Source organism: Gordionus sp. m RMFG-2023, chromosome 4 (genome assembly GCF_954871325.1).
Source record: "Gordionus sp. m RMFG-2023 chromosome 4, tfGorSpeb1-WG-v2, whole genome shotgun sequence".
NCBI classification, from domain to species: Eukaryota; Metazoa; Nematomorpha; class Gordioida; order Chordodea; family Parachordodidae; genus Gordionus; species Gordionus sp. m RMFG-2023.
The window spans coordinates 21,740,105-21,765,513 of NC_088778.1; the positions used below are offsets into that span (position 1 = coordinate 21,740,105).

General features: G+C 26.1%; 1 protein-coding gene across 2 annotated transcripts in view; it reads right to left on the minus strand.

Annotated features, from left to right (window-relative positions):
• LOC135929069 (protein crumbs-like) overlaps positions 1-25,239 on the minus strand; it is a 42,618-nt gene extending 17,379 nt beyond the window's left edge. Inside the window, exons 1-25 of one of the 2 annotated variants that reach the window (XM_065465565.1) lie at positions 25,012-25,239; positions 23,674-24,286; positions 23,300-23,530; positions 18,865-19,077; positions 18,616-18,777; positions 18,368-18,556; positions 17,893-18,105; positions 17,578-17,725; positions 15,770-15,981; positions 15,558-15,719; positions 14,336-14,540; positions 13,950-14,182; positions 12,133-12,364; positions 11,131-11,867; positions 10,993-11,079; positions 10,753-10,946; positions 9,725-9,917; positions 9,190-9,437; positions 8,869-9,136; positions 8,602-8,818; positions 6,694-6,809; positions 5,965-6,197; positions 5,725-5,920; positions 5,534-5,657; positions 490-608 (exon numbers count right to left, since the gene is read on the minus strand). In XM_065465565.1, coding sequence (XP_065321637.1) covers positions 490-608; positions 5,534-5,657; positions 5,725-5,920; positions 5,965-6,197; positions 6,694-6,809; positions 8,602-8,818; positions 8,869-9,136; positions 9,190-9,437; positions 9,725-9,917; positions 10,753-10,946; positions 10,993-11,079; positions 11,131-11,867; positions 12,133-12,364; positions 13,950-14,182; positions 14,336-14,540; positions 15,558-15,719; positions 15,770-15,981; positions 17,578-17,725; positions 17,893-18,105; positions 18,368-18,556; positions 18,616-18,777; positions 18,865-19,077; positions 23,300-23,530; positions 23,674-24,259 — 5,518 coding nt within the window. In that variant the 5' untranslated portion in view covers positions 24,260-24,286; positions 25,012-25,239. Of the gene's footprint in view, positions 1-489; positions 609-5,533; positions 5,658-5,724; positions 5,921-5,964; positions 6,198-6,693; positions 6,810-8,601; positions 8,819-8,868; positions 9,137-9,189; positions 9,438-9,724; positions 9,918-10,752; positions 10,947-10,992; positions 11,868-12,132; positions 12,365-13,949; positions 14,183-14,335; positions 14,541-15,557; positions 15,720-15,769; positions 15,982-17,577; positions 17,726-17,892; positions 18,106-18,367; positions 18,557-18,615; positions 18,778-18,864; positions 19,078-23,299; positions 23,531-23,673; positions 24,287-25,011 lie in introns of both variants that reach the window. The other variant, XM_065465564.1, reaches the window with a different exon arrangement.
• Positions 25,240-25,409: the final 170 nt, after the last annotated feature.

The window sequence follows — 25,409 nt, forward strand, 5'->3', positions numbered from 1 at the left end:
TTATATTTATCACGTAATGCTATAGTAACGATGGCGGTTGATTAGTCGAACTCTTTAGCAAATGCCTAATTTTTGACTAATTAGTTGTAGCCAATTTTTTCACCCAAAAACTCGGTTAAACTGCTTTTGAGTCGGGTAAAATTAAGCGATTACGTAACACTTTGTACCACTTTTCTATTATATTTTATATTGATAATTATGTTATTTATATATTTTTCAGGTATATCATTGTATAATATATTTTTCTCTTACATTTTTTCTCTTAAAATTGTGTATTCATTATTTTTGATTAGAATTTGTAAATAGCAAACTATTTTGTACAATAAAAAATTATGTTGAAAATGGAGTTATTTGAGTATTTATAAAGTAACTTGCAATGTAAATAGTTACTATGTAATTAGTTAATTTTAAGATATAATTTATAACAGTAACTATTTATTTTTCAAAATAACTTTTAACAACACTGGTAATATAAAGTGTTTATTATACCTCCATTTTTACAAGAATCAGGTTTACATGTCTTTTTGTATAAACAGCCTTCTCTTGTTCCCGTAACAGTCAAAGGTTGCAGCAATATAGTTATATCTGTATCATTTATCCATTGCAATCTTTATTATGCACAAAATAAATTTAAAAAATCCTATTTATATTTCTCTAATAATATGCATTTGAAGTGAATTGAATATCGTATATATTTTGAATATGAAATAAGGATGTTCCAAATTATCAACTCATAAAATATAAGTAAGCGAAATAGCTCTCCTATTCAAATAAAGTATAGCATTACTATGGTCTATTATAAATAATAAAATTGGAACCACGACAGAAAAAAAAATCTATCAATTATTATTTTTGCCCCATGTCTACATTAGTTAACTACATAGTACTGTACGAAGGAAATTTTTATGGGTCAGGATTTCGGGGAAGGTTAAGCTTAAAATTCAAACTTATAATTTTTGCCTTCGTAAAAGTTTTTTACCAAACCCGGCTGGAAAATCTTTTCATAGTTTACATAATTACAATGAATACAAATTACAATACCCCTTTGACATATTTTATCCAAATTTAACCCAAATATTTTATTTTTTAAGTTGTGTATGTCCAATCCATAGGGAAATTCATGAGCAGTGAAATATAAATACATATTATTTTGTTCCCTTTATTGTTTAAAACCAGTTCTCATAATTTTTATTAAATTTTATCAACATTTTACTACTAATTAATTATTCAATTAATCTTACTATTTTTTTATCAATTATAATTAAAACTATAATTGAGGTGGGTTTATATATTTCCTATATATTTCAAATGAATTTCAAGGCAAAATATTTTTTTATTTAAAATAAAAGAGGTTTGGTAATGTTATTGTATCAATAACACAAAAGACAAAAATTTTTAATAAAATAAATTTGATCTTCAATGTATATATACGCAAATTATTTTTAAAATTAAAATAATGATTACGAAGAAAAAGTAATTATACGATATTAAAAAGTCTCAGATTATGACATTTTGTAAAATTTGGATCATATAAGTATTCCGCTTTCTATAAATTTTTAAATAATATTTTTGTTCTTTTATAGAAACAAGGATGCAGGCTCAGTTTGAGAAATATACTGTTTATTTAAATCTCTTGGTTATGAAATAATATCTGGAATGATCAGTTATTTTGATGATTTAATTTTATTTTTTATGAATGTATAAGTTTTTATTAAATTAATTATTTAAAGTGATAACATAATAGTTATTTATTAGTCGAAATCGTATTCCAAACGGTCCTTCATGGGCCTTAATTTTTTTATTCAAGCAATCCAGACACGCAGTAAAAATTTTTTATAGGCTCAGATCCGGCCCGACTCATATTTAATATTTATGAAAATTCCCAAGCCCATAATAAGTTTCAAAATTTTCCCAAACCCTGCCCAAGCTCATAACCATAATTTATTGTATTTAATGAAAATAAACAATATTTAAATATATTTTGACAGTCATTTTGTTTACAATACTGAAATTTATAATTATTAGAAGAAAAAAATCTCTGATTCCAAATACATATAGGACTATCCTGTGAATTTAGACCATCTTACAAATTTTTAAGTTTTTTTTAAAAGTTATATGGAATTTTTTTTATATAACCTATTAATATAAATTAAGGGTACTATAAACATTCACGTCAACATATATATTCACAGAGTAGATACTCATCAATGCTGTAATACTAGTCCGACATAATGGAGTTTTTCAAAATTAAACGCACGTTATAACTTATATAGGCTTTAAACCATTTGATAAAAACTCAGATTTGCTACCCTGCTACATATTTACTGTTAAATAAATAAATTTTCCTGTAAAGATTTTCATATGTGATTTTTGGGTCAGGTTTGGTAGGAAAGATGTCTTTCAATATATGTTGGATTGGGTTGAGTTAAAAAAATCGTTATCAATTTTTTGAAGCCAGCAGGTTAGAGTTCGAACAGATACAGTTTAGGGTTAGTTTATATTTAACAAATTGGTTTATCTTTTTATTTTTATAAAATATTTACAGACGTGTTTAGATATTCTATGAAAAACATAAAAATCAATTTTCCCATTCTAAAAAAAATCCTGGAAATCAGATGTTATTATAGCCTATTTAACTTGCATGTATTTTAAATGAAATAATTAAGAGCTCAAATAATAAGATCTATAGACAAATCACACTAAAAAGCGTGTTTTTATATCATACTAAGGTGTGCGTTTCAATTAATAGAAAAATATTTAACTATTTAATCATAAATTCACAAGAAAAGAAAAAAAGTATCATGTTATATTCATTTCAATTTCCTTTCTATATTTAAATAATTTAAAATTTTCTTTCTATTTACATCCTGTAAGCCTTGACGTTGTTAGGAATTAGATTTTATCTAAAAGCATGCCTAAAAATATGACTTATTAGCATGCCTGAATGATAAGAACTAGCGGCTAATGTCTCTAGCATGGTCATATAAGTTTAAGAACCATTCATTTGCAATTAAAAAACAGGACAATAAAAAAATCTATATAGGGAATTATATAATAAACATTTATAGTTAGATCATGAAAAATTAATAATATTTCTAAAATTTTAAATTTTTTATTCGCACGTGTAGAGATAATAATGATATTAGAGACAGATACCAAGTTGTCTAGCATTCAAAATCCATGAAGTTTTAATAATAGTTATAAAAATTTACCGTTAATTTTACAAAATTTCATTGTTTCTTTTTGATAATTATTATCTAAGTTTAAATATATTATTATTTGTACTACCATCAAAATTAATAAATATTATAAACATGTTCTATTATTTTGTAACTCTCACTCTTACTTACTTTGTTATAATTATAACAAAGTAAATTAGTAAAATATGGCACACCTATTAAATATTTCCCGTGATGCGGTTCCATAATTATGTAAATTTTCTTTATACGCTTTAGTCAAATAATTACAAAGGAATAAGTTCAAGATTAAAGCTATTTATTTATCTTTGATTGTTTAAAAAAACATGGTATAATACTTTATTATTAGATATCTCTTTTATAATATTTGCCAATATCTGATGGTTTATTAATTTTTAACAAAAAGATTAAATTTGATATTTTTTTTTATTATTCCTAATGCAAAATTGAAATAAATAAATATAACCCCCATCATCCCTTACATTCTATGTTTTTAAATGGACCACTTTCCCACTTTATATTTTAAATCCTACTGCTGTTTAAAAGGTAAATAATTCTTAAACCCTGGAGTCTGCCTTTAAATCATAATTCTAAGCACCCGAATTACAGGGTTGTGCATTTAACCGGTCAAATACGTTTCGGTCAATTGACCGATATTTGAAATTAAAAATATACAATATCAAGAGGAGTATCTCACTAGTAGTGAATTTAATGAAGTATATGATATATAGCAAGAATTCGCTATTTTACAAGATAGTGATGACCAAAATATTTTAAGTGATATAATAAATTTCAGAAGCAAAAACAGCATGTTTAATTTAGCAAATTATGTGGAAAGTAGTAATTTCCAGAAACAATCAATTCCGACCTCAAGTTAATAGATTAAACTTTGCCCACCATTCCCATTAAGAAATTATCAATTCCTAGTTCAAAATCTTCTTTAGAAAGAAATAGGTCGATTTGGATTAATATTTTTATGAAAATAGAAATCCATTGAAAATCTAAGACATCAGGAAAATTGATTAAAAAATAAAGAAAATGATAATATTGAATATGAATCAGAACAAGAATCTGCTACGGATAGCTAAACGTTAGTTATTTAATGACAATGAATTTAAAAAATTAATATTATAGATTCATTTTACTATTATTTCCAAAATAAAGTTAATATTAACTTAAAAAAACATATATTTGAATTTGACCGTATTTGACCATATTTGAATTTTTCCTTTAAATTTATTTAGAGTATTTGACCGTATTTGACCAGGTCAAATACTCCTCCGTTCAATTGACCGGTCAATTGACTGAATTTGACTGGTCAGTTGCCCGACTTGCCAACCCTGCGAATTACTATTCAAGTTTTTCCATGGGTCTGGAATTATCTGTACTTCCCAATTATAATGTTGTTAAACGGCTCGTTTTGAGCCTATTTTTAAAAACGGCTAACTCAATATTTTCGTCAGAAAAATATTAACTAAGCCTCGAAATCTCGATACTATATGCCTAGACCTTTGCTCCTTCTATGAGCAAAATTTTCAGGCTTGCGTAATATTTTTCTGAATAAAAAACTGAGTTAGCCGTTTTTAAAAATCGGCTCAAAACGAGCCGTTTAACAACACTACCCAATTATCACCAAATATAAATTTATAAGGAATTTCCCCAGATAGTAAAAGCTATCCAATCCTTTAAAAAGATAATTACAGTCAATTACCTATAATTCCTTCTATAATTCTTTGAAAAAAAGGTTTAGCACTTTGTTTTGACTGAATTAATCATTTACTAATCAGACATAGTTGTTATAAACACCCAGCAGCTCAAGTGGCTACGTTCCATTTAATTTTTATAGATATAGACCACAAATTATGGGGAGTGACCCATAACTCGGCCCCGAGATCTTTGAGGTAGTACATATGCATCATTTTAAAACCTAAGATACCTTCTATTTCTAGTTCAACGAATAAACTTCTATATACCTCTCTCTCCCAATAATTAACCCAATTAAAAATTTCTTTTCTGGGACAAAATCTTTTAATTATTTAGGATAAAAGATTTTTTTTGTTTTATAACTAGTGACTTTTATTAGGGCTATCTCTTTTTTTGTCATAATTATTACTTTAAACGTTCACTATAATTTGGTGGCTTCGCTAGCTCTAATCTTTTGCTTATAAAATTATTTATTTATTTAGGGGTGTGCAAAATAATTTAAAAGAGTACCGGGATTATTTTTTGAAAGGTAGATAAGACAAACCAATTATGTATGGGTACCACTGCTTTCATTATAAAGCTCTTACATTTAAAAATAATGTATAATATATCATATTTTTTGCATTCTTTACTTGGATAATGTTAAAATTATCTTCGTATTCCAAACCCATATAAACATATTCTTCAAGCAACCTTTATAAGGATTTAAGATTAAATTTCCCCAAACTTCATTGTCTACAGAATCATCCATTCCACCTAAAATTGTTGAATTATTTTTTTAAAAATAAATCTAGCATATATATTATCAAAGTGTTATTATTACCTAGAAATATTCTATTACTAGTGAAAACAAATTCAGAGATTTGATTAGTTTTGTTCATGTGATAAAGAAAATTATTTGAGTCCAATATAACAAAATCTTTTCCAAAGATTAAATTCAGGTATACCCATTCACCTTTAGAAACAATATTAGTGGAATTAAGATATCTGGCGCTTCGATCATTATGTTCAAAATCGTACTAAAAAATTCATTAAAACAATTTTCATTTGTGTTTATCTTTACTTTCATGACAACTTTTCCTTCCACAATTAGAATAGCTAGGTATTGTTTATTTTTAGTATTTAGCATATAGAGCAATAAACAATCTGATGATCGCGTTCTGAATCTAAGATTCATTGTTAAATTATGATTAGAATCCTTAATTAATTCTATTAAGGTATTGTATTTTTCTTTGGGCAAGGCTTCATAAATGATTGCTTGATTGTTTAATCCGTCAAATGTAATTAATTCTGTGCCTATATGTTCATAAATAGACTTTTATAAATATTTTCAATTTTTATATCATATATAGTGTATAGTCAAACCAATAACAATAATTTTATTCTTATGAAATTACTTTCAAAACTTAAGCCCAACTTATCTATTATATTTTAAAATTATAGCTCAGAATGTATGGATCGACGGATAGCGTACGAAAATGCATCTTTTTATTGAGAATAATTTAGTAGAAGAAAGAAGATATTGTGGAAATCTGTATGATATACCAGCTCTATGGAGAATTCCTGACAATAGAATATCTTAAACAGGTATAAATCATAAAAAATGACTTGCCAAATAACCCTGCTTGATCAGCTATGACGATAATGCTAATAAATATTTATAGTATCACAACAAAAATAATAGCTTCATATTAAATAGAGGGCATACTAAGGTATAAATTAATTTTAATTTTTGATATTAAAAATTGAATTAACAACTATATTTAAATAATAAATAATTTATAATGATTACATTCAGAGCTTGTATTCGAAATTAATGAGCAGTAGGTGCCAATTGGACAGATAATCGATTCACACAAATCATAAATTTCACAATTTTTCCCTTTGTACCCTTGTTGGCAGGCGCATCTGGAGAAATAATTTAGAAGATTTTTTTTATTAACTTCAAATTTTTTTGTAAAATTAAAGATAATTCGTGAAAGTTTCGAACGAGAAAAAAATTAAGATTGTTTATTTTATCAATTCTATGCAATTTTTTAAAAAATATTTATTATTTTTTTAACGCTAGTTCTTTATGAACAAATCACATGGTTAATGAGTTATCTCTCTAGAAATTGAATTACTGGAATATATTTAGAGGTTTAGAATAGACAAAAATCTATGGGCTAGGAATTTTTTTTTTTTTAATATTTCAGCTTTCTTTTGTCTTTTTAAAATAATTCTTTATTTAATAATAAATTCCCAATTTCATCCATTTTTTATTCTATATTTTTTTTGTTTCAAATTCTTCCTTTTCCTCTAACAAAAAAAATGGGAATTTAAACAAAAAGGATATAATATGGAAATGAAAAGTATAAAAACTGAGAAATAAATGAATCAATAACTGAAAATAAAATCCATTTCATTTATTTTAAATTAACTAAAGATCTCATTTTCGGGATCTTGTTTTTTATTCTTTTCCTATATGTTTCATGGGTTTAAACCAGTCATTTTTCGTTAATTTCCTTATCCAACATGTCACTTTGCACTTTTTTTTTCCATATTAAGCTGAATAGTCTTCGTCCATGCCATCCGGGGAAATTACCATACTCTAGATATTGCTAGAGTTTCTTCTTAATCTCTATTTTCATATTTTGTCTGTCACTGGGGCTATATTTTATCCGTGCTGCCATTGGCTTTGGTATAATTCAGATTCCAACGAATCATATTGATTTGTGTAGATATTGATTTTTTCTCTGATTCTCTTAGTGTCCAAGTCTTACTATCATACAGCAATACTAGTCTAACAATTCTTCTATATGCTCTACTTCTTTACTTCAAGAAGAGCATCTTGTTGCATAAAATTTAATAGACTCTAAATCGAATAATGTCATTGGCATGTAACATACACCATGGTGTTGTTTTGAAGTTCCCACATTATCTTATCAAAACAAATTCAACTAAATATCTTGATTCAATTCAACCTCTTTAGGAGTCTTTTTCGAATCCCCAAACTAATAGCGAAATAAGGAGAGTTTGGGGCACCTCCTACTCCCCATGTGAAAAAAAATATTGATTTTGGTGTTTTTATATTACTTTTACGTTGATAGCCGAAAGCGAAGTAAAATCGGCTATGGAATTTTTCGGTACATGCCTAAATTGATTTCGGAGATATCTTCCTTTCTTATACGCCGCCGTAATTGCCAGTTACACGGTATCCCTCAGAAACCTGCACAGATACCATTCGGCCGGCCCGGATTTTTTTAAAATGTTATATATTTATATTTAATTTTTATAGCTAATAATGGTGATTTAAAATATTTGGTTTTATAAAAAATTTTAAGTTCGGCTTGGGTTAAAAAGTTTTAGGCCCGGCCCATGTGGCTTAGGGCCGATCCTGCAAGTCTCTGGTATCCCTAATGTACTCTTCATCATGCAAGGGTGAATGCATTGTGGGTGTTCAAGGGAAACTAAAAATAAAATAAATACATAGATAAACGCATCCTTTCCTTGTTACTCATCAATTCCACTCATGCTTCACCCTGTAATTTATTTATTAATTAAAATTTTTATAAAAGTTTATTTTTAAAAAATTTACAACCATACATATCAAATTTATCTTAAATAAAAACACTTTCACTTAGTGATATTTATTATTGATATTAAATGTAATTAAATTTATATTCTTTAAACTATCAACTTATACATTTAAAATATTTACGAGTAGTCATTCCAAGTTATAAGGCATTTTGCCACGTTCAAACATGGCATAGAAAGACATGTGTCGTCTGAAGGAGAACCAAAAGTCAAATTTTGTACATCCTTTAAATCATATTTCTCAGTTAAAAATTGATTTTGCACAGAAAAAATATGGTTTTCGATAGTAAAATTTTTAAGAGGAATCACATCATTACCAATTCTTAAATCCCATATAGCACCTTTTGCAAAAAAATAATATATACACATCCAGAATTATAACACATATTACCTTTAAAATTCGTGAAATTAAAACGGTTTGAATTGAAGAATAACTTATCATAACTAGGAGTTAGTGCACCAATAAATAAGTTTTGAATATTGAATGGGAAATCGGTTGGGAAAAAATATCGCTGTTTAAATTGTTTTTTAGATATGATGATTTGCAAATCTGCCTTATTTTTTAACATCCTAACAAAAGGGTAAGATTCATCAATCAGTTTAACATCCGTGCTCAGCATAGAAATCGATATATTTGTCGACACATCCAACAATATAACCTGTAAGACCATAATAATAAAACAAAATAGTAAATAAAAGAATTATTGTATACCCGTAAATTCCCTTCATGTAGGCTTACTTCTAATAAGTACCTTTCTAAGGTTACGTTACTCATATTTTTTACTTCTTCAATATAGGATTGAGGTGTCACTAAATACAAAAACGCGTTTTTTTCGCGGGTTTTTATAAAAAAAGAGATATCCAAGTCTGATATTAAGGACTGATTATTTTGATTTTTATTCTTTGAAACTAGTAGAAAACTTTTGTTTTTTTCGTGATTGAACGTGATTTCATCGTAATCTTTAGTTTAAAAAAAAGGTTTAAAGAATCATGATTTAAAAATAAATAAAAGTGTTTCCATTTAATCATATCTAATAAATCAAATAGAGATAAGTTGAACCCCCCCCCCGTTCTTCATTTAAAATATTTTGGTCATCAAATTACTTTTTTTTAAAAGTTGTCATTATCTTTGGGATGGCTTATTTTAAATTTTGTCCTCAATGATATTTAAAAATTAGACAAAGTAACATGGTAGATAAAAAAAACAATAAACTTAATAAATTATTTTAAATTAGAATTATTTTCACTTAATTTGCAATCATGTCCATGATGTGGTCGATGACATATACAAGAATAAGAATACCAATTATCGACGCATTGTCCGTTACCAGAGCAGCTTGTTTCGTAACATTGCTTTAACCTATTACACGAATTTTCTACTTTGTTAGAAATAATATCCTTGTATCCAGGCATTATTAAATTTTCATTTACATTTATATCCTAAATTAATTTAAATACATTATAAAGATAATTATAAATTTTATTAATTCTCATATTTTTATTCATAATTAGATCTTTAGAAATAATATAAACTATTAATATTGATTTACACGTTGAATGTTGAAAATATATTATTATTAGTACTACTATCCTTAAATTTAAAAATAAAGTAAAGTCCTTGAATCACATAATTTATATAAAAATAATAATTAAAAATAAAGTAATAGAATCTTTTATTATAATAATTGGCTTTTGCATTTCTGAAGTAAATTTTGTCAGATTCATGCAAATTGCATGCATCCATTGGCATGGTCAAATGGGGCATATGCCAATCTAGAGAAAAAAAATGATCATAATTTTTTAGCTTAAATCGCGCTAATATTATATAACTATATCTACCTAATTTCATAGAAGAAGTAAATATTTAGTTTATTTATAGCAAGAAAAAATAATAAGGCTTCAGCTAAACAGTTTTAACTTATATGATAATGATATAATTATATTAACGCACATTAAGTGATTTCTAGCACAATGCCCCAAAATATGTATGCCAGCCTCCCTCTTAGGAAAAGGTATAATGAGCACCTTTGAATGCATCTATCCAAATTTAAACACATGCTGATTACGACAAAGGTTAATATAAATTTTTTAATCACTAAAATAATAGCGTGGATTTAAAATTTAGGATAGGTGCTAGCATTTGCATTCATCTAAAATAATAAGGTTACATTGTGAATCTTTAATCGTGAAGAATTGCCCTTACAGCGCAAACAAAAATTTTAAAAAATAATTTAAAGAGGAATATGATTCCAAAATATTTTATTTATAATATAACTCGCATGCATCCAATAAAGTTTTTCACTGAGAACATAAGATTGCTTGCTTCTGTTCCTCCAAATTGTATATAACTAATCGGATGTTTAATATTCATTGGTATGATATTTTCTTCATTTTCCAAAACGATTATAAATTGACTTTTTGTAAAATTGATAATCACAGTTTGCCAATCTAACCTGTCCACAAAATTACCTATTATATAATAATGGTCAAAGTTTTGAATAATAATAAAATATACTTGATTGGAATAGTTCTTCATCCGTTTTATCAAGATTTGAACTTGTATTAGAAGAATAAATAAACGACGAAGCGATTAATTTACCATCTAAAATTCGGAGATTGATATAATTATAAGATAAACTTTGTTTTTCGTGACCTTTATGAAAATCATTCTCGTTAGCATATGGTTCATTAATAATATCTAGAAGGTTTGTAGTTTTTAATGTGGTAGTAAACTGAAAGTATAGATTTAAAGAATAATGATTTTCCATTTTATCTTCAGAACTCCAGTTATGATCATAGCCATTATAAGCTGATGTTGCAGATAAAGGAACTCGGATAAAGGATGAAGATATGGTCAACTGCTTTTCATTTGTTGTAGCTAAGCTTCTCTTTCGACGCGGTGTTGACAAAAATATCGAATAATTTGACGATGAATTTTCATTTGTTATGCCTATATCATTAGGGGTCGACGTCATAATTTTAGTATCAAATGTTGTGTTGTTTGATTTTTCAATGACAATTAAATTTAATGACCCCATATTATTTCGATTGATTTTGCCTACTTCGATTTGTTCAGTAGATGTTAATATATTTTTTTGACTAGTGTTCATTTTCATGTTACTATCATATGAATAATTCGTCCCAAAATAAGACACAAGGGTAACAATATCACAATTTTTACCAGAAAACCCGGGTAAGCAATGACATTCATAAAGATGCTCGTTATTATTTTTTAAATATGGCCTACACTCAGTTTTTTCGGGGCATAAATGATCAACACATCCTTTAAGTCTGATATCGCAATTTCTCCCGGAATAATCTTTAGTACATTTACATGTATAATTATTCACGAGATCTTTGCAAGTTCCCCCATTTAAACAAGGTTTTAAACTATCATTTGAAAATATTTTTAAAAAATATATATAACCTATTATATATTAATTTTAAAAAACAATTTTTAATCAGAAGAAAATCTTAATCTTATACCCCTATTTTTATTATAAACGCTGGAATTCTTAAAGCCCAATTTTTTAGGTCGCAGAGCCAAATTAGAGAAAATTATGCCACGCTTGGATTGGATTTAAACCCTATTTATCAGCTCTTAATAAGATTAAATAATTGTTTTAAAGTTAACATTGTAGATATGGTGTTTTACTTAAAACATTCATTGATTTCGATATCACACAATTTTCCCTCATATCCCGAATCACATGCACATTGAAAATCGTTTATTCTGTCAATGCAAGCACCATGTAAGCATGGATTGGAGACGCAGTCATCAATATTTATGTCACAATTTGTACCATTAAAACCAGGATTACATTTGCAGTCATACCCAGCAATAGGTGTCATCTTATAGACTGTTGATCCGTCCAATTCATTCAGGGCTAAATTTTATATATTAAAATCAATACGTTAAAAAAGTCTAATTTATATTTTAGATTTTGAAGCAATTAATTTAAGGAAAATTAAATAGTATATTAAATCTATCTTAGCCTGCAACATTTGTAGTAAGTTCGAAAATAGGTCTTTCCATAGTGATTAGGGAAATAATATATCGCCATGGAGATCAACATCGCGCTTACAATGCTATAAATCCTACCTCAATTTTATATATTTTTTGGTTTGAATTTTTTTAAAAAGTAATAAAAAGGAGACCTGGGTAAGATGATTGGCGGAACAATATTAAAGCGGATAAATTTTTAGCCTTAGAACATAAAGACCTTAAATTTGGTAGTAAGATATATTAGTATATATAATTTCTTACATATGTCCATCATTAAGAAAATATTTGGTTTGATATATTTTGTCAAAAAATCGTCCCCCTCCACCCCCCCCCCCTAAATTATAAAAATTACCCTCTAGGCTCTTATCAAAATTTATTTGAAATGTTTCTTCTATAATTGTAAAAAAAGAATTTTAAAATATTAACTACTCCATTTTTGAGCAAAATGGAACATTAATAATAGTTTGTATTATATGGAATAAACATTTAAAGAATAGTTGCTAAGGTGAAGAATAATTTAAATATACGATGTTCTAAAAATGGGCACGCAGAATATGCTAATTTTCACAACTCTTTTTACATTATTTTATTGTATTGATTTGTTTATAGTTACTTAAAAGTAATAGATAAACGATAAAATTGATTATATTTGTTCAATTAAAGAATAATGTTGGGTTCAATTTAACTTGAACCACTTTACCCTGGTGCTTAGCCATCTCACCCTTGGCAATTGTTAAAATTGCGAAAATGTCACATTTTACATAAAAAATTATAACCCTCTAAAAGTATTTTAGATAGACCACTATATTTTTATTTTTGTAAGTAAGGTATTGGGCTACACATTGACTCTGTTTAAAATTTTTATGATAAAAATTCAAAATACCGACCGTTTTACCTTAGTCTCCCCATGTAAACATTTTTAATTGCAATTAAACCAATATCAATCAGAAGATAAATTATAATATATCATTAAAATCAGTAGTATTGTTTGGAAATTCGCATGGAATGCCACCCCCCCCCCCTTGAAAAATTGAGCCGCCTGAAATAATTGTTTTTTTAGATATAATTTTTTTCCGCAAATTTTAGGTTGAATTACTTTTTTTTCCAGAAAGATACCCAAAATATTAATTAACCTTTATAAAAAAAATTTTAATTGGCCTAATGAGTCATGAATTTCAAAAAAAAAATCCATTTAAAATTTTTAAACAGATTGAATACCTTATATTTTACTTTTAAATAGTAATTATCATAAAACCTATATAATTATTCTTTCCTCATTTCTTCCTACTTTTAAAATTTTATTGTAGAATTAGATGAATAAATATATAAGAAAATAAATTACTACAACAAGCTTTAACTCAATGCGCTTTAATTTTGAATTAAAAATCATATTTTATATAAATATAAAGCTCTCTAATTTATTTTATGTAAAATATATTTAAAATTAATAATATAATGTTCTATACATGTGTTAATAAATCTTTGATGACATAGGCCGTTTAAACAGGGCTGAGAAAGGCATTCGTCTATATCTATCTCGCAATTCTTTCCTTCAACTCCATCTACACAATTGCAATTATAATCGTTTTGTAGATTGATACAAATTCCGTCGTTATGACAAGGATTTGTTTGGCATTCATTAATATCTAAATCACATAAACGTCCTTGATAACCAGTGTTTTCGCAATTACATTCAAACCTTATATATCAAATTAAATATATAATTATTATTAAAAGTATAAATATATTTTCTTAACCATTATAAGATGGCAATAGTTGTTGGTAATGAAATAAGCATTTAAAATAATTAAGGTGTTTGATGTTTTTAACCTTTATTAAGTATATATTTTACCTGTTTATTTTATCGATGCACTTTCCTCCATTTAGGCAAGGATGATTTAAACATTCATCAATATTTTCTTCACATAAATTTCCAGAAAATCCTGGTTGACATATGCATTTAAATCCATTAATAAGATCCGTACAATTTCCATTGTTTAAACATTGATTGGAAGAACATTCATCAATATTGATCTCACAATCCTTACCAGTAAATCCTTAATATAATATATATGATAATATTAAAATTCAAAATATAAAATTTAGGTAACAACTAGAAGAAATGGTATAGTATAGTATTCCAAAATAAATCTACAAGTTGTCATGGCTATTGAAATGATTAAATAATCGGTAGGAAATACATGGGGAGCAGAACTAGTACTAATCTGGAAAAAAAATTACAAAATTTATTTTTTAGAAATATGGCTTTTTTTAAATATATTCGACATTTTTAAAAATAGCGGTTTAGGTTAATTAAATAAATTGATTTCATTTTATTTAACCAAATCTAAATAATTTTTAAATATAAGGCGATTCAAATCTATATTTATCTGTCCGCGTGAAAAATTTGTTTTATTTTTCTCATTCACTTCACTTAGATTTTTATCTTGTGGATTATAGATTGTTTATAAGAAAAAATTACCTAAAAATGATAATTCTATAAAAATTAATCGTGAATTGGTAAGCATAATTAAACTTATATTTACATATTTAATATTTATATTATAACCAATACCAAGGAACTATTCCGTTTTTTGCAAAATTTATAAACTGTTAGAATTTGAATAATAACAGCAATGAATTCTAAAATCTAAAATATTATATTTATAACTAGCCTAGAGGGGGGGGGAGGTCGTAATTTGCTTAGAGTATTGACATAATTTATACTTTAAAAAATAGGTTAAATTTATAGCCAGTTGTTATGGTTTAATGATTGAGCACGAAAAGGGGATATCAGTGAATGTGATTCCAATCCTGCTCAAAATTGGTAAAAAAAATTATGGTAGTTGACTTCGATAAATAAACGAAGGAAGAGAAAAACATCAAAATGATAGAAAGAAATAATGGATAAATAAGATTTATAAAGATGTATGGATAAAATCGAGTAGAGTCGAATGCTACTGATGGATTTGTAGGATAAACAACCACGTAAAAATAGTTTATAAACATAAAAATATATTTAAGTCCCATAAAAAAATACATTGTCTTTTATATTTAAATGTGATAATTAAAACCTGATTTGCAATAACAAGCATATTTATCGACCAAATCACTACAAGTTCCTCCATTATAACAAGGTTGCGAGGCACATTCATTAAAATTAATTTCACAATGCTTACCTGTGAACCCAGGGATACAATAGCATGAATAGGTACCAAAGCTATTGGAACAAATTCCTAACATTTTCTTTATTAAATTAAATGGAGTTAAATTTTAAAAACTATACCATTTTTGCAAATATTTGTTGCTTCACATTCATCTATATCTTCTTCACATAACAAACCTTTATAACCGCTGGGACATTTACAAGTAAAATCGTCTATTTGATCAATACATAGGGCATTGTTATGACATGGGTTAGGTTCACAATCGTTTATATTTACATTGCAATTAGGCCCTTCATATCCCTTTGGACATACGCATTGGAAATATCCTAATCTTTATTATACGAATGTTTAATTAGATAATGATTATATAATATACAAATACAATTTTATAAATTATATTTGTTGAAGTATATACATTTATTTTTAACAATATACTCATAAAATAATTTTCTTTTGTCAGAGACCTGAAGATATTTCTCAGTATCCTTTCCATAAGAAAGTACCGTGAAATATATGATTTGAAAAATCTGGGTTAGGTTTTAAAATTAAAAATTTTTTGGCAATATATTTAAAAGGGAAAATCAAGCCTAGCCTGGGCCGACAGTTAAAATTTAGGTGATGAATAATCTCTTTGAGACCACTCACAAAAATTATTTCGAATGATCAAACTAAAAAACTCAGACTTAAAATGATAAAAAATCAAACCAAAGCTGGGTTTGAAATTGGAAGAAAAAATTAAATCGAGTCGGGCCAAAGAAATTGACAAATTTCAACATTTATATCTTCGCAAAATTAGAATCGATTTAATCCTTAAATTTTCGTTACAAACGAATGCATTGATATTAATTAATACAGGGCTTTATCTTTAGGATGGAACAATTTTCAATCAAAAAATGAAAAGTTTTTATCTAAAAAGAAATAAGTTTCAATTTGAAAGTAAGAATTTTCAATCATAATATAAAAAAAGTTCAAAAAAAAAAGTTGAATTGTGAAAATACAAAATCCCAAATTAAAGGAATGTTTCAAACAAAAAAAAATGGAAAAGTAGAAATATGGACATTGTGATTATTTGTAGACTAAAAAATATAATATGTATAAACTAAAAATCAATTTTATATTAGGTTCATATCAATAACTATTTTAAAATTGCAGGCAGGGTGATTTACAAAATTATTATAAACATAATAAGATATTTCCAGTCTAATTTGAATTTACATTTAGGCTCAATATCCATAATGTTTTCCTGGCTATTTTCAGGTGATATTTTTAGCTTTTATTTTTATTCATTTTTGACCAAAATTTTAAAAAAAATTAGATCGCCCGCGATGTCATAAAATAGGGTCTTTAAGCGATAATTATTCCAAAGATTATGTTATTTTTAAAGTGTAGGTTAATATTAATTAATTAATAAAATAAAGTAATTTTTTAGAAAATAAAAATCATAGGATATAATATTTTAATTAGAAAAATATATTTTATATTTTTGACAAAAATTAAAAATTGCTCATTATCCTTATATTCCAAATCTGTTTTTAAAAAATTTTGGCCAATTTTTTCTCAAATCTTCTGAATATTCGGAAATTTTCTTCAATCCTTCTTTTAAAAATCTTGAGTGTTTTCCATAAAGCTCAAGTTTTGTTCCACATCCCTGATTCTTATTTATACACAATTTAAAATTATTAAAATGGCTTTTTATGTATTTAATACCGCCATAATAGATAAGTGATTCTTAACCAATTAAATATTTCACATTTAGAAGAATTCCTCCAAAAACCCATATGGGTTAAGAAGAAAGTAAATATAATACATTTACCACTTTTGAATTTTAGCAAACATTTAATATCAAAAAATATGATTTCCAAAGTCTTAAAAAAATATTTAACGAATATTCGAAATAAGCCATCTTAGATATCTCGAAATAGTATACCTATCTCTACATATCTTCCCCGGAGGACAAAGCACACCTAGACAATCATCAATATTTGCTTCACAATTTTTGCCTTCATATCCATCTCTGCAAACACATTCATATTGTTCAATCAATGCTTTTTCATTATTATATTCATAATTCTTCCCTGTATAAGTAGTTAATTATTATTTTTTATATATTTAAAATCACATTTCTAACCAATTTAATAAATTAATAATTATTATTTATTCTTTGAAAAAGTTGAAATATAAAGTTTAAACCCAGAAATATCAAATCGAAATAACTAAATTTCATTCAAAATATTAAAAATACTCTCTGTGGAATTTCCGATATGACTCATACAAACACCTTGGTTAAGACATGGATCACTGGCACATGGATCAAAATTTTGGCTGCAGTTTTTTCCCATCCAATCAGATGAGCAGACACATTTATAATCGCCTATTTGGTTCATGCATTGCCCACCGTTTTGGCAAGGTTTTATTTTTGATTCGCATTCATTCACATCTATATCACAATTATTTCCTAATAGTTATTTTTTTTTAAGTCGAAAAAAAACGTATTTAATAAAATTGTTTTATATAGAAATAATTTTATTATAGAGTTCTTGTTTAATTTTAGAGAAATTAATAAATATTTTAAGATTAAATATTGAACAGGGATACATCATTTTATTGGAAAATATTTTTAAAAAAATTTCTTATAATGCCAGATTTTATTTTGAACACTTTTAATTATATTTTATTAACAAAATAGCCTTTATGTTATAAAGTTGCAATTAAAATACCGGTGTAGGTATTATGGCATTTGCATTTAATCTCGCCATTTGTCTTAACGCAGTATGAATTAGGTGGACATGATATGGACTTGCATTGTGATACAGGTACCTCACAATTGACTCCAGAATATAAAGATGTGCATTGGCATTGATATTGATTCTGAACAAGCACACAAGTGGCCCCATTTTTACACGGTTCTAATGAATATGTTCATTATTAATTACAATGACACTTTAATTTAATTTTTTTATATTACTTGATAAGCATGGATTGTTATAAAGTTCACACACGCTCCCAGTGAATGGAGGAGGGCAAGTGCATTTAAAGGATCCATCCATATCGGCGCAAGTTCCTCCATTTAGACAAGATTCTAAATCGCATTCGTTGATATTTTTTTCACAATTATCTCCCTCGTATCCTAAAAATAAATTTTAGAAAAATTTATTTACCCAATCTGAAAATGTGCCTTTCATTAATTTTTTTATAATTTTTTCAAAATAAAAACCTTTGGTACATAGGCAGCTAAAGTTTCCAAACGAAAAATTAAAAAGACAGAGACCCTTGTTTAAACATGGCGAATGATTACATGGGTTTGTAGGAGTCAATAACTCGCATCTTTCTCCCTGGTATCCTTCATTGCAAAGGCAATATTCTTTACTGCTATTAGATATGCATTTCCCTCCATTCATACAATAATTATTGACTGCTGTACAATGTTCTTTAGATACAATTAATATGATTTAAATAAAACAAATTTTAATATATGCGGAATGTATTTTATACTTTTTAAGGTTCTTATGAATTATTAAATATAGTTGATGTTGTATATTATTGCCCAGGGTCGTAACTTCGGTGGATATCATCTGATATTATAAATACTACTTTTAAAATTGAAACCTACTTTACTTATATCATATAGTTTTATTTATTTATATATCATTTTAGCCAATTTCTGGTTATGTGCTTTGCTTTTTCTGAATTTTATTATTTGTTAGTCTGAAATTTTCATTTATAAAAAAAGTTTACTAGAATTAACTTATATATGACCTTAACTTAAATAGTGATCTCACCCTTATACAACTACTTTATTTAAAAATTATGTTATTAAAGAATAAAGCCATTATGATTATTAAGTTTTATTTTTAACTCCTAATATTTTTAAGTATCTCAATATTAGAATGCTGAACTCAGAAAAGTACTGTCAACCCCCCCCCCCCTTACCCACCTCCTCTGGCCAAAAAAAGGGGAAAATCCAAAATAAAAAGATTTGTAAAATAATATCAAATCTTTATTGTTATATATATAAATTTATATAAGTGACAAAATAGAAAAGGAAACTTATTTTGTTTTTATATCGGTCAATTAAATAAATTTTTTTTGGGAGATGTTTTTTTTATTAGGCTTAAATAGATGACTTTACACGCCATTTGAAATAAAATAAAAAGTGTTAATAATTTAATTAATTCCCTTGTCGATGTTATACTTTGACTAATATCTCCTTCAAACTCGAACTAAGCGAAATGAAACTAATTTCGCTGTAAACACAGACATATAAAAATACGTTGAGCCTAAAAATTAAAATACATTAAATTCGCATATACTGCAAAATATAAGTTCCAAAATTGGTAAATTAGCTTAAATGATTATGCAATAGGCGATAGTGAAAGATTTTCAATGTGATTGAAATACGCTTTAACTAATGTTGTTAAATTATCTAGTTTTTACGCAAAAATAATTGTAACTATTTCTTTTTGAAAAAAATATAACGTATTTTGGAATGTAAGGAAGGTTACAATTTAAAATATATAAAATAATTTATATGTTTCAATTACTTTATTTATATTATCATTTCCCAAATTTAAAATTAGTGTTTATTAAATATAATTCATTTACATCAAGCGCTCCTGTAGAAGGTTTATCTAGTCGGGAGACTTATTTTTGGATATAAACGAGCACACCTTTTAATCGAATTTTGAAAATGGTTTATTGTTAATAGAGTCAAATAAAAATTCATCTAACCCAAATTTTCATGAAAAATAAATATTATAGTTATTATTAATATTTTTGCAAATAAATATGTTTTCTTCTTTATTTAAATTGTCATATGAATAATTAATAAAGTAACGTATGTAACTATTTTTAAGCAAGTAATTTGTTATTTTTTAAAATTAACTTTTAACAACATTAGCTTTAATATTTTATCGATTGTAAACCATAAACTTTTGGTGTTTATTATATGTATCCTTCATTTTAAATATTTATATCGTTCCTCAAAGAAAAAAATCCCTAGTTCCTTTATTATATTCATTTTTTTAAGACAATAAAAAATATTAGTTAGTTAATATTTTTAAAAATTAAGGCACCTATGACCTTGACTTGACCTTGAGCCACATTAATTTCAAATATTATAGTTGTTAAATATTTTAAACTTTAAATTAATTAATCCAATTTAATAAGTAATTAGAAAAATATAATGTTTTTTGTTCGACAAAATTTTGAAACCGTTAACATTTTTATTTGATTCAGCGGGGATAATGAAAATGATGTATTCTTTAAAACTAGGTCTCAACTTATCCTAAAAATAAAATTATATACCTTATTATATATAATGTAAGGAGCTGTTTCAAAATTTGTAATAGATGGCGAATTAAATACATATTTCGCTTTGAATCAATTGATACTCACGAAAATTTAAGGTTTGGGGATGGTAGTAGATTTATAAGTTTTCATATATTCTATTATATATTTATTTTAGCTCTTTTTTTCTCTTAATTTCACACCTAACTCTAGAATGAATGTAATGTTATGCCTCTGTATTCTGACAATTTCCATTTCTTTCTTAAAAATTAAAATAAAATTGATTGGTTGTTCTCAATTGTGATGTTCTTTTTATTTATTTTAGTTTCATATTGACCTTCTCCTTCTTATAGTTCCCGCTTTAGTTCAATCCCTTGAGATAGATTTAAAAATCAATTATATTCTATACCGTGCCACCTTCTGTATGCATATGGTTGTCGACTAATGAACCATCCTCCATTTATCACTATATTAAGGTTTCACAATGTATTTTTTAAATTTTAAAATATAACAAAATTTATCTTTATAAATTGTTTAATTATATATAAGCGAACCAATAAATTATTTCATAAAGGTTCAATTTCAATCTTATAATGTTAATCTAAAAAATTAGGTTTATTTTAGAATAAAATTGTGATATCATTCTTGACGCACAACTAGTTAGTTTAATATATAATGACGCATTGAAATATGGGATTCGGAATCTCTCAGATTTAAATTATTTACTGAGGGCGATTTTTAAAATTTTGATTTGACCGGAAATGTATACCGGCATATCTAGTACCCTACACTATAAATTTCAGACAATTTTATTCGGGAACTTTTGAATTTACATTCATTTTTATATAAATAAAAATAAGTAATTGTTCACTTCAGAATTGTCTTAACTTGTAGGTTAGGTTCTCTACACATGTTAAAATATTCTCTTATCAGATTTTAAAAAAAGCAGTGCTCAGTATACGATTTAAAATCAAGATTATTAATCACCTTTTCATAATCCATATCCTAATAAGACATATAATATAAAAGCATTTATAATGGGATTTTTTTTTGCTATATAGTATTAAAATTATTGATAGTAAATCACTATATTTATCCTTAAAATTTTTTATAAATTTTGCATTATTAATTATAAAAAATTTTCTTAAAAACTATCCCTTTAGGAAAAAAAAATCCATGTTAATTTAATGTTATTTAATTATGGATAATTTTGTTATTAACAATTATTTTCTTATTCAAATATCAATTTATTCCGTTTCATATATCTTTGAAATAGCCATAAAAAATTTTAAAGAAAATAAAAAAAATATGTATATTGAGAATCTTTCTACTAGGGAAATTATAGCAACAAACTCTTTATGTCTGAAAGTTCATTAAAATAAATGACGATGCATAGTATAATTACCATTGTTGAAAACTTACAAATATTTTGGGCACCATCTAATATATATGTGCTAATTCTCACTTGATTTAATGATATGAATAAGATGCAAACTCCATAATTCCACTAACTAGACAAAAGAACACACAATTTTTAAATAAGACCAAAAGTTTTTTTCATCTGTCTATATAAATTATTGAAGAATTGGAAAACTTCTTATTAACTATTCCTTTATTTATCAATTAATCCTCGAGGGTTATTATTTTTTCTGTATACCTTAAACAAATATCACCACTTTACAACTTTTAATAATGAAACATAAAAGCCTGGAATTTTTATTATTTAAAATCTACCCCCCCCCCCCCCCTCTTCTATATAAATGACAAGAATCTCTACACGTTTAACTTATTTTTGCTTTAAAGAACCAATTTTATTTAAATAATATGTGGGGGAAATTTTTCTTTCAATAACATTGTAGCCTATACAATTCAGGTTGCGGCTTATTTTAGCAAGTAACTATGGTAGTGTTAAAGGAATATGTATTTTACTTCTTTTTTGATCCATAGCTACTGCCACATATGGATAATATAGGGTTTGATACTGGCCTGGAATATTTTTCTGTTAAATTTTTTTCCTGAAACTAAACTTTTGAGAAGTTAGCTACGAAGAGGGTAGGGTTAAAAGGTTAGTGAAATATGGGCCATAATTAGTATATTTAAAAAATGGTTAAATTTGGCCGTAGAAAATTGATGATTTGCACGGCCTAGTCTGGATTTTTTTCCGGGTTTGAGATTTTCAAGCCTGGCCAGGTTATTTTAAGAAAAAATTTCTAGACCCAGCCCGGTTATTTAAAAAAAAATTTATAGGCCAGGCTTAATTATAAAAAAAATCGGGCGGGCCTGCAGGTCTCTGAGTTATATTCAATTATATAAAAAAAAAATTTGAACTAAAAAGACGAAAAAAGACATATATTAAAAATTACCGCACTCCTTTTCTTCAAGCAAGCACTTATCCCACACAATATATTTGCTAGCTAACTCCTGAGAATTAAAAACTATATTGGCACCTTGTTGAATGCATCCTATAAATTTTTTGCCGATTTCGATAAATGGCAATATATCATTGTCAATAATATCGAACGTAAATGGTTTTACTTCAGTTCCAAAATTGATACTTTGGTGTATAACGTGATCTATGGTTATAACTAAGTCGGCTATGTTAATAAAAATAAGTAGTAATTATAATTAGAAAAGCTTCGGTTCTATAGGTCCTAAACGAAAATCGGACCAGTTTTAGGTCTCCGGTCTGATTCTTGTTCATATTTTTTTTTATATGTGCAAAAAATATATAATATACTATTTTTAAATCTCATTTCAACGGAGTGCCATTTATTATCGTCCACGGGTAATATTGTATTCAATAAAAAATTTTCATTGATATCCTTGATCCAATTCGTATTCAAGATTACTGATACGTTGATATATCCCCATTTGTTTAGCTGCAATTCCAAATAAATTTTGTTGAAAAATTTTGTGTTGGATCTATCTTTCATATTCTTACCATTTTTTCTCCTAAAGAGCTTATAATTTTTAATTTCCGTTTTGCTATTATCATCATTATTATTGATCAAACTATTTTCGTATTTAGACGACGAAGAATCAGCATATTGACTACTATTGTATCTCAAAATGATTCCTTTGTTCGAACAAGTTCTAAATGAGAAAGAAACGCCAGACCACAAATCCAAGAATTTATATAAAATTATCTGAGATGATCCATTGAAATATGCCACGCTTCCAACTTGCAATTTTTGGTTTGGCGATAATATAACGAGTTCTTTATCATTTTGCATATAAGCATAAGATACGTAAATGTATATAGAGCACATTAATACACAGAAAAAATTCGATTGCTGAAAAGTGATAGGAACTCCCCCAATCATTATTTTGTTAATTGTTTCATGCTATTCCTTATAATTTATAAAATAAATAAGTATAGACAAGTTTAAAATAATTATTTGTATAATGATTCATATCATATAATTTAATTTTGTTTATCTAAAAATCGTATCTACCTTAGTATTTTTGTTTTTTTTTTAAATATTTAAACCCTTATTTATTTTACAAATCTTTTAAACAAATATTACTAGTTACCAGTTTTTAATATATTAAAAATTAAATTTTGATTTTAAAATAAATACCAATTTTTTTAAACAACTTTTACTAATAAATAAAACAATATGGAGGCATGTTTTTATCAAAAATGGTTTAAAAAACAAAATTTACCAAAATAAAAGTTAGGTATAGAATGAAAATTAAGGTATGGCATTATTAACATTAAGAATTAGCTATTGTTATATTATTCTAATTATTTCATTATTCTTATTTAAAGTAAGTCAAGAAATTATATTCCCAAATTATTCTTTATTCAGAATCAGAATATCATATGAAAATTTAATTGAAATGTTTTTTTTGGAAATTTCATAATACCGATAGAAAATTCGTTAAAATTTTTTGTTTTCAGAGTTATAAATAAGTGTTATTAAAAAATTTTTTAATGATGTGATGGCATCGCTAGTAATAACCAATATTATTCTCAAAAATTTTTAATTTAAATTTACAATATAATTTTCTTATTTTAACAAAAAATTATTATTTTTTTTATGATAAAAATTTATATAAAATCATTATATACTAAAAAATTGTTGTTTTCGAATGGCTTAACTGCTAAAGTAGGCTTTGATTGAGGAAGACTGATCCCCGGTTGGACTGGGTTTGAAACTAACCAATATTTCTGTGTCATCAGGTATGTATATAATAGATAAAGTCAGGACATCATTTGGACTAAGTAATCCCTCCGTTAATATATATTTTAAATGGGGACTTATATATATTAAAAAAATTCAGAGCTTTATTTAGTAAATTGTTATAAAGTTAAATGATTTAGCACCCGAATAGAATATTCAATTCGTTTTAAATAATTTAAATCAAATAGTATTAAATGCGAATATTAAATTATCCATTCGAATCGAATACAAATAAACAATTATAATAATTATCATTGACCTTTAAATAGTAATAAAAAATTTTATA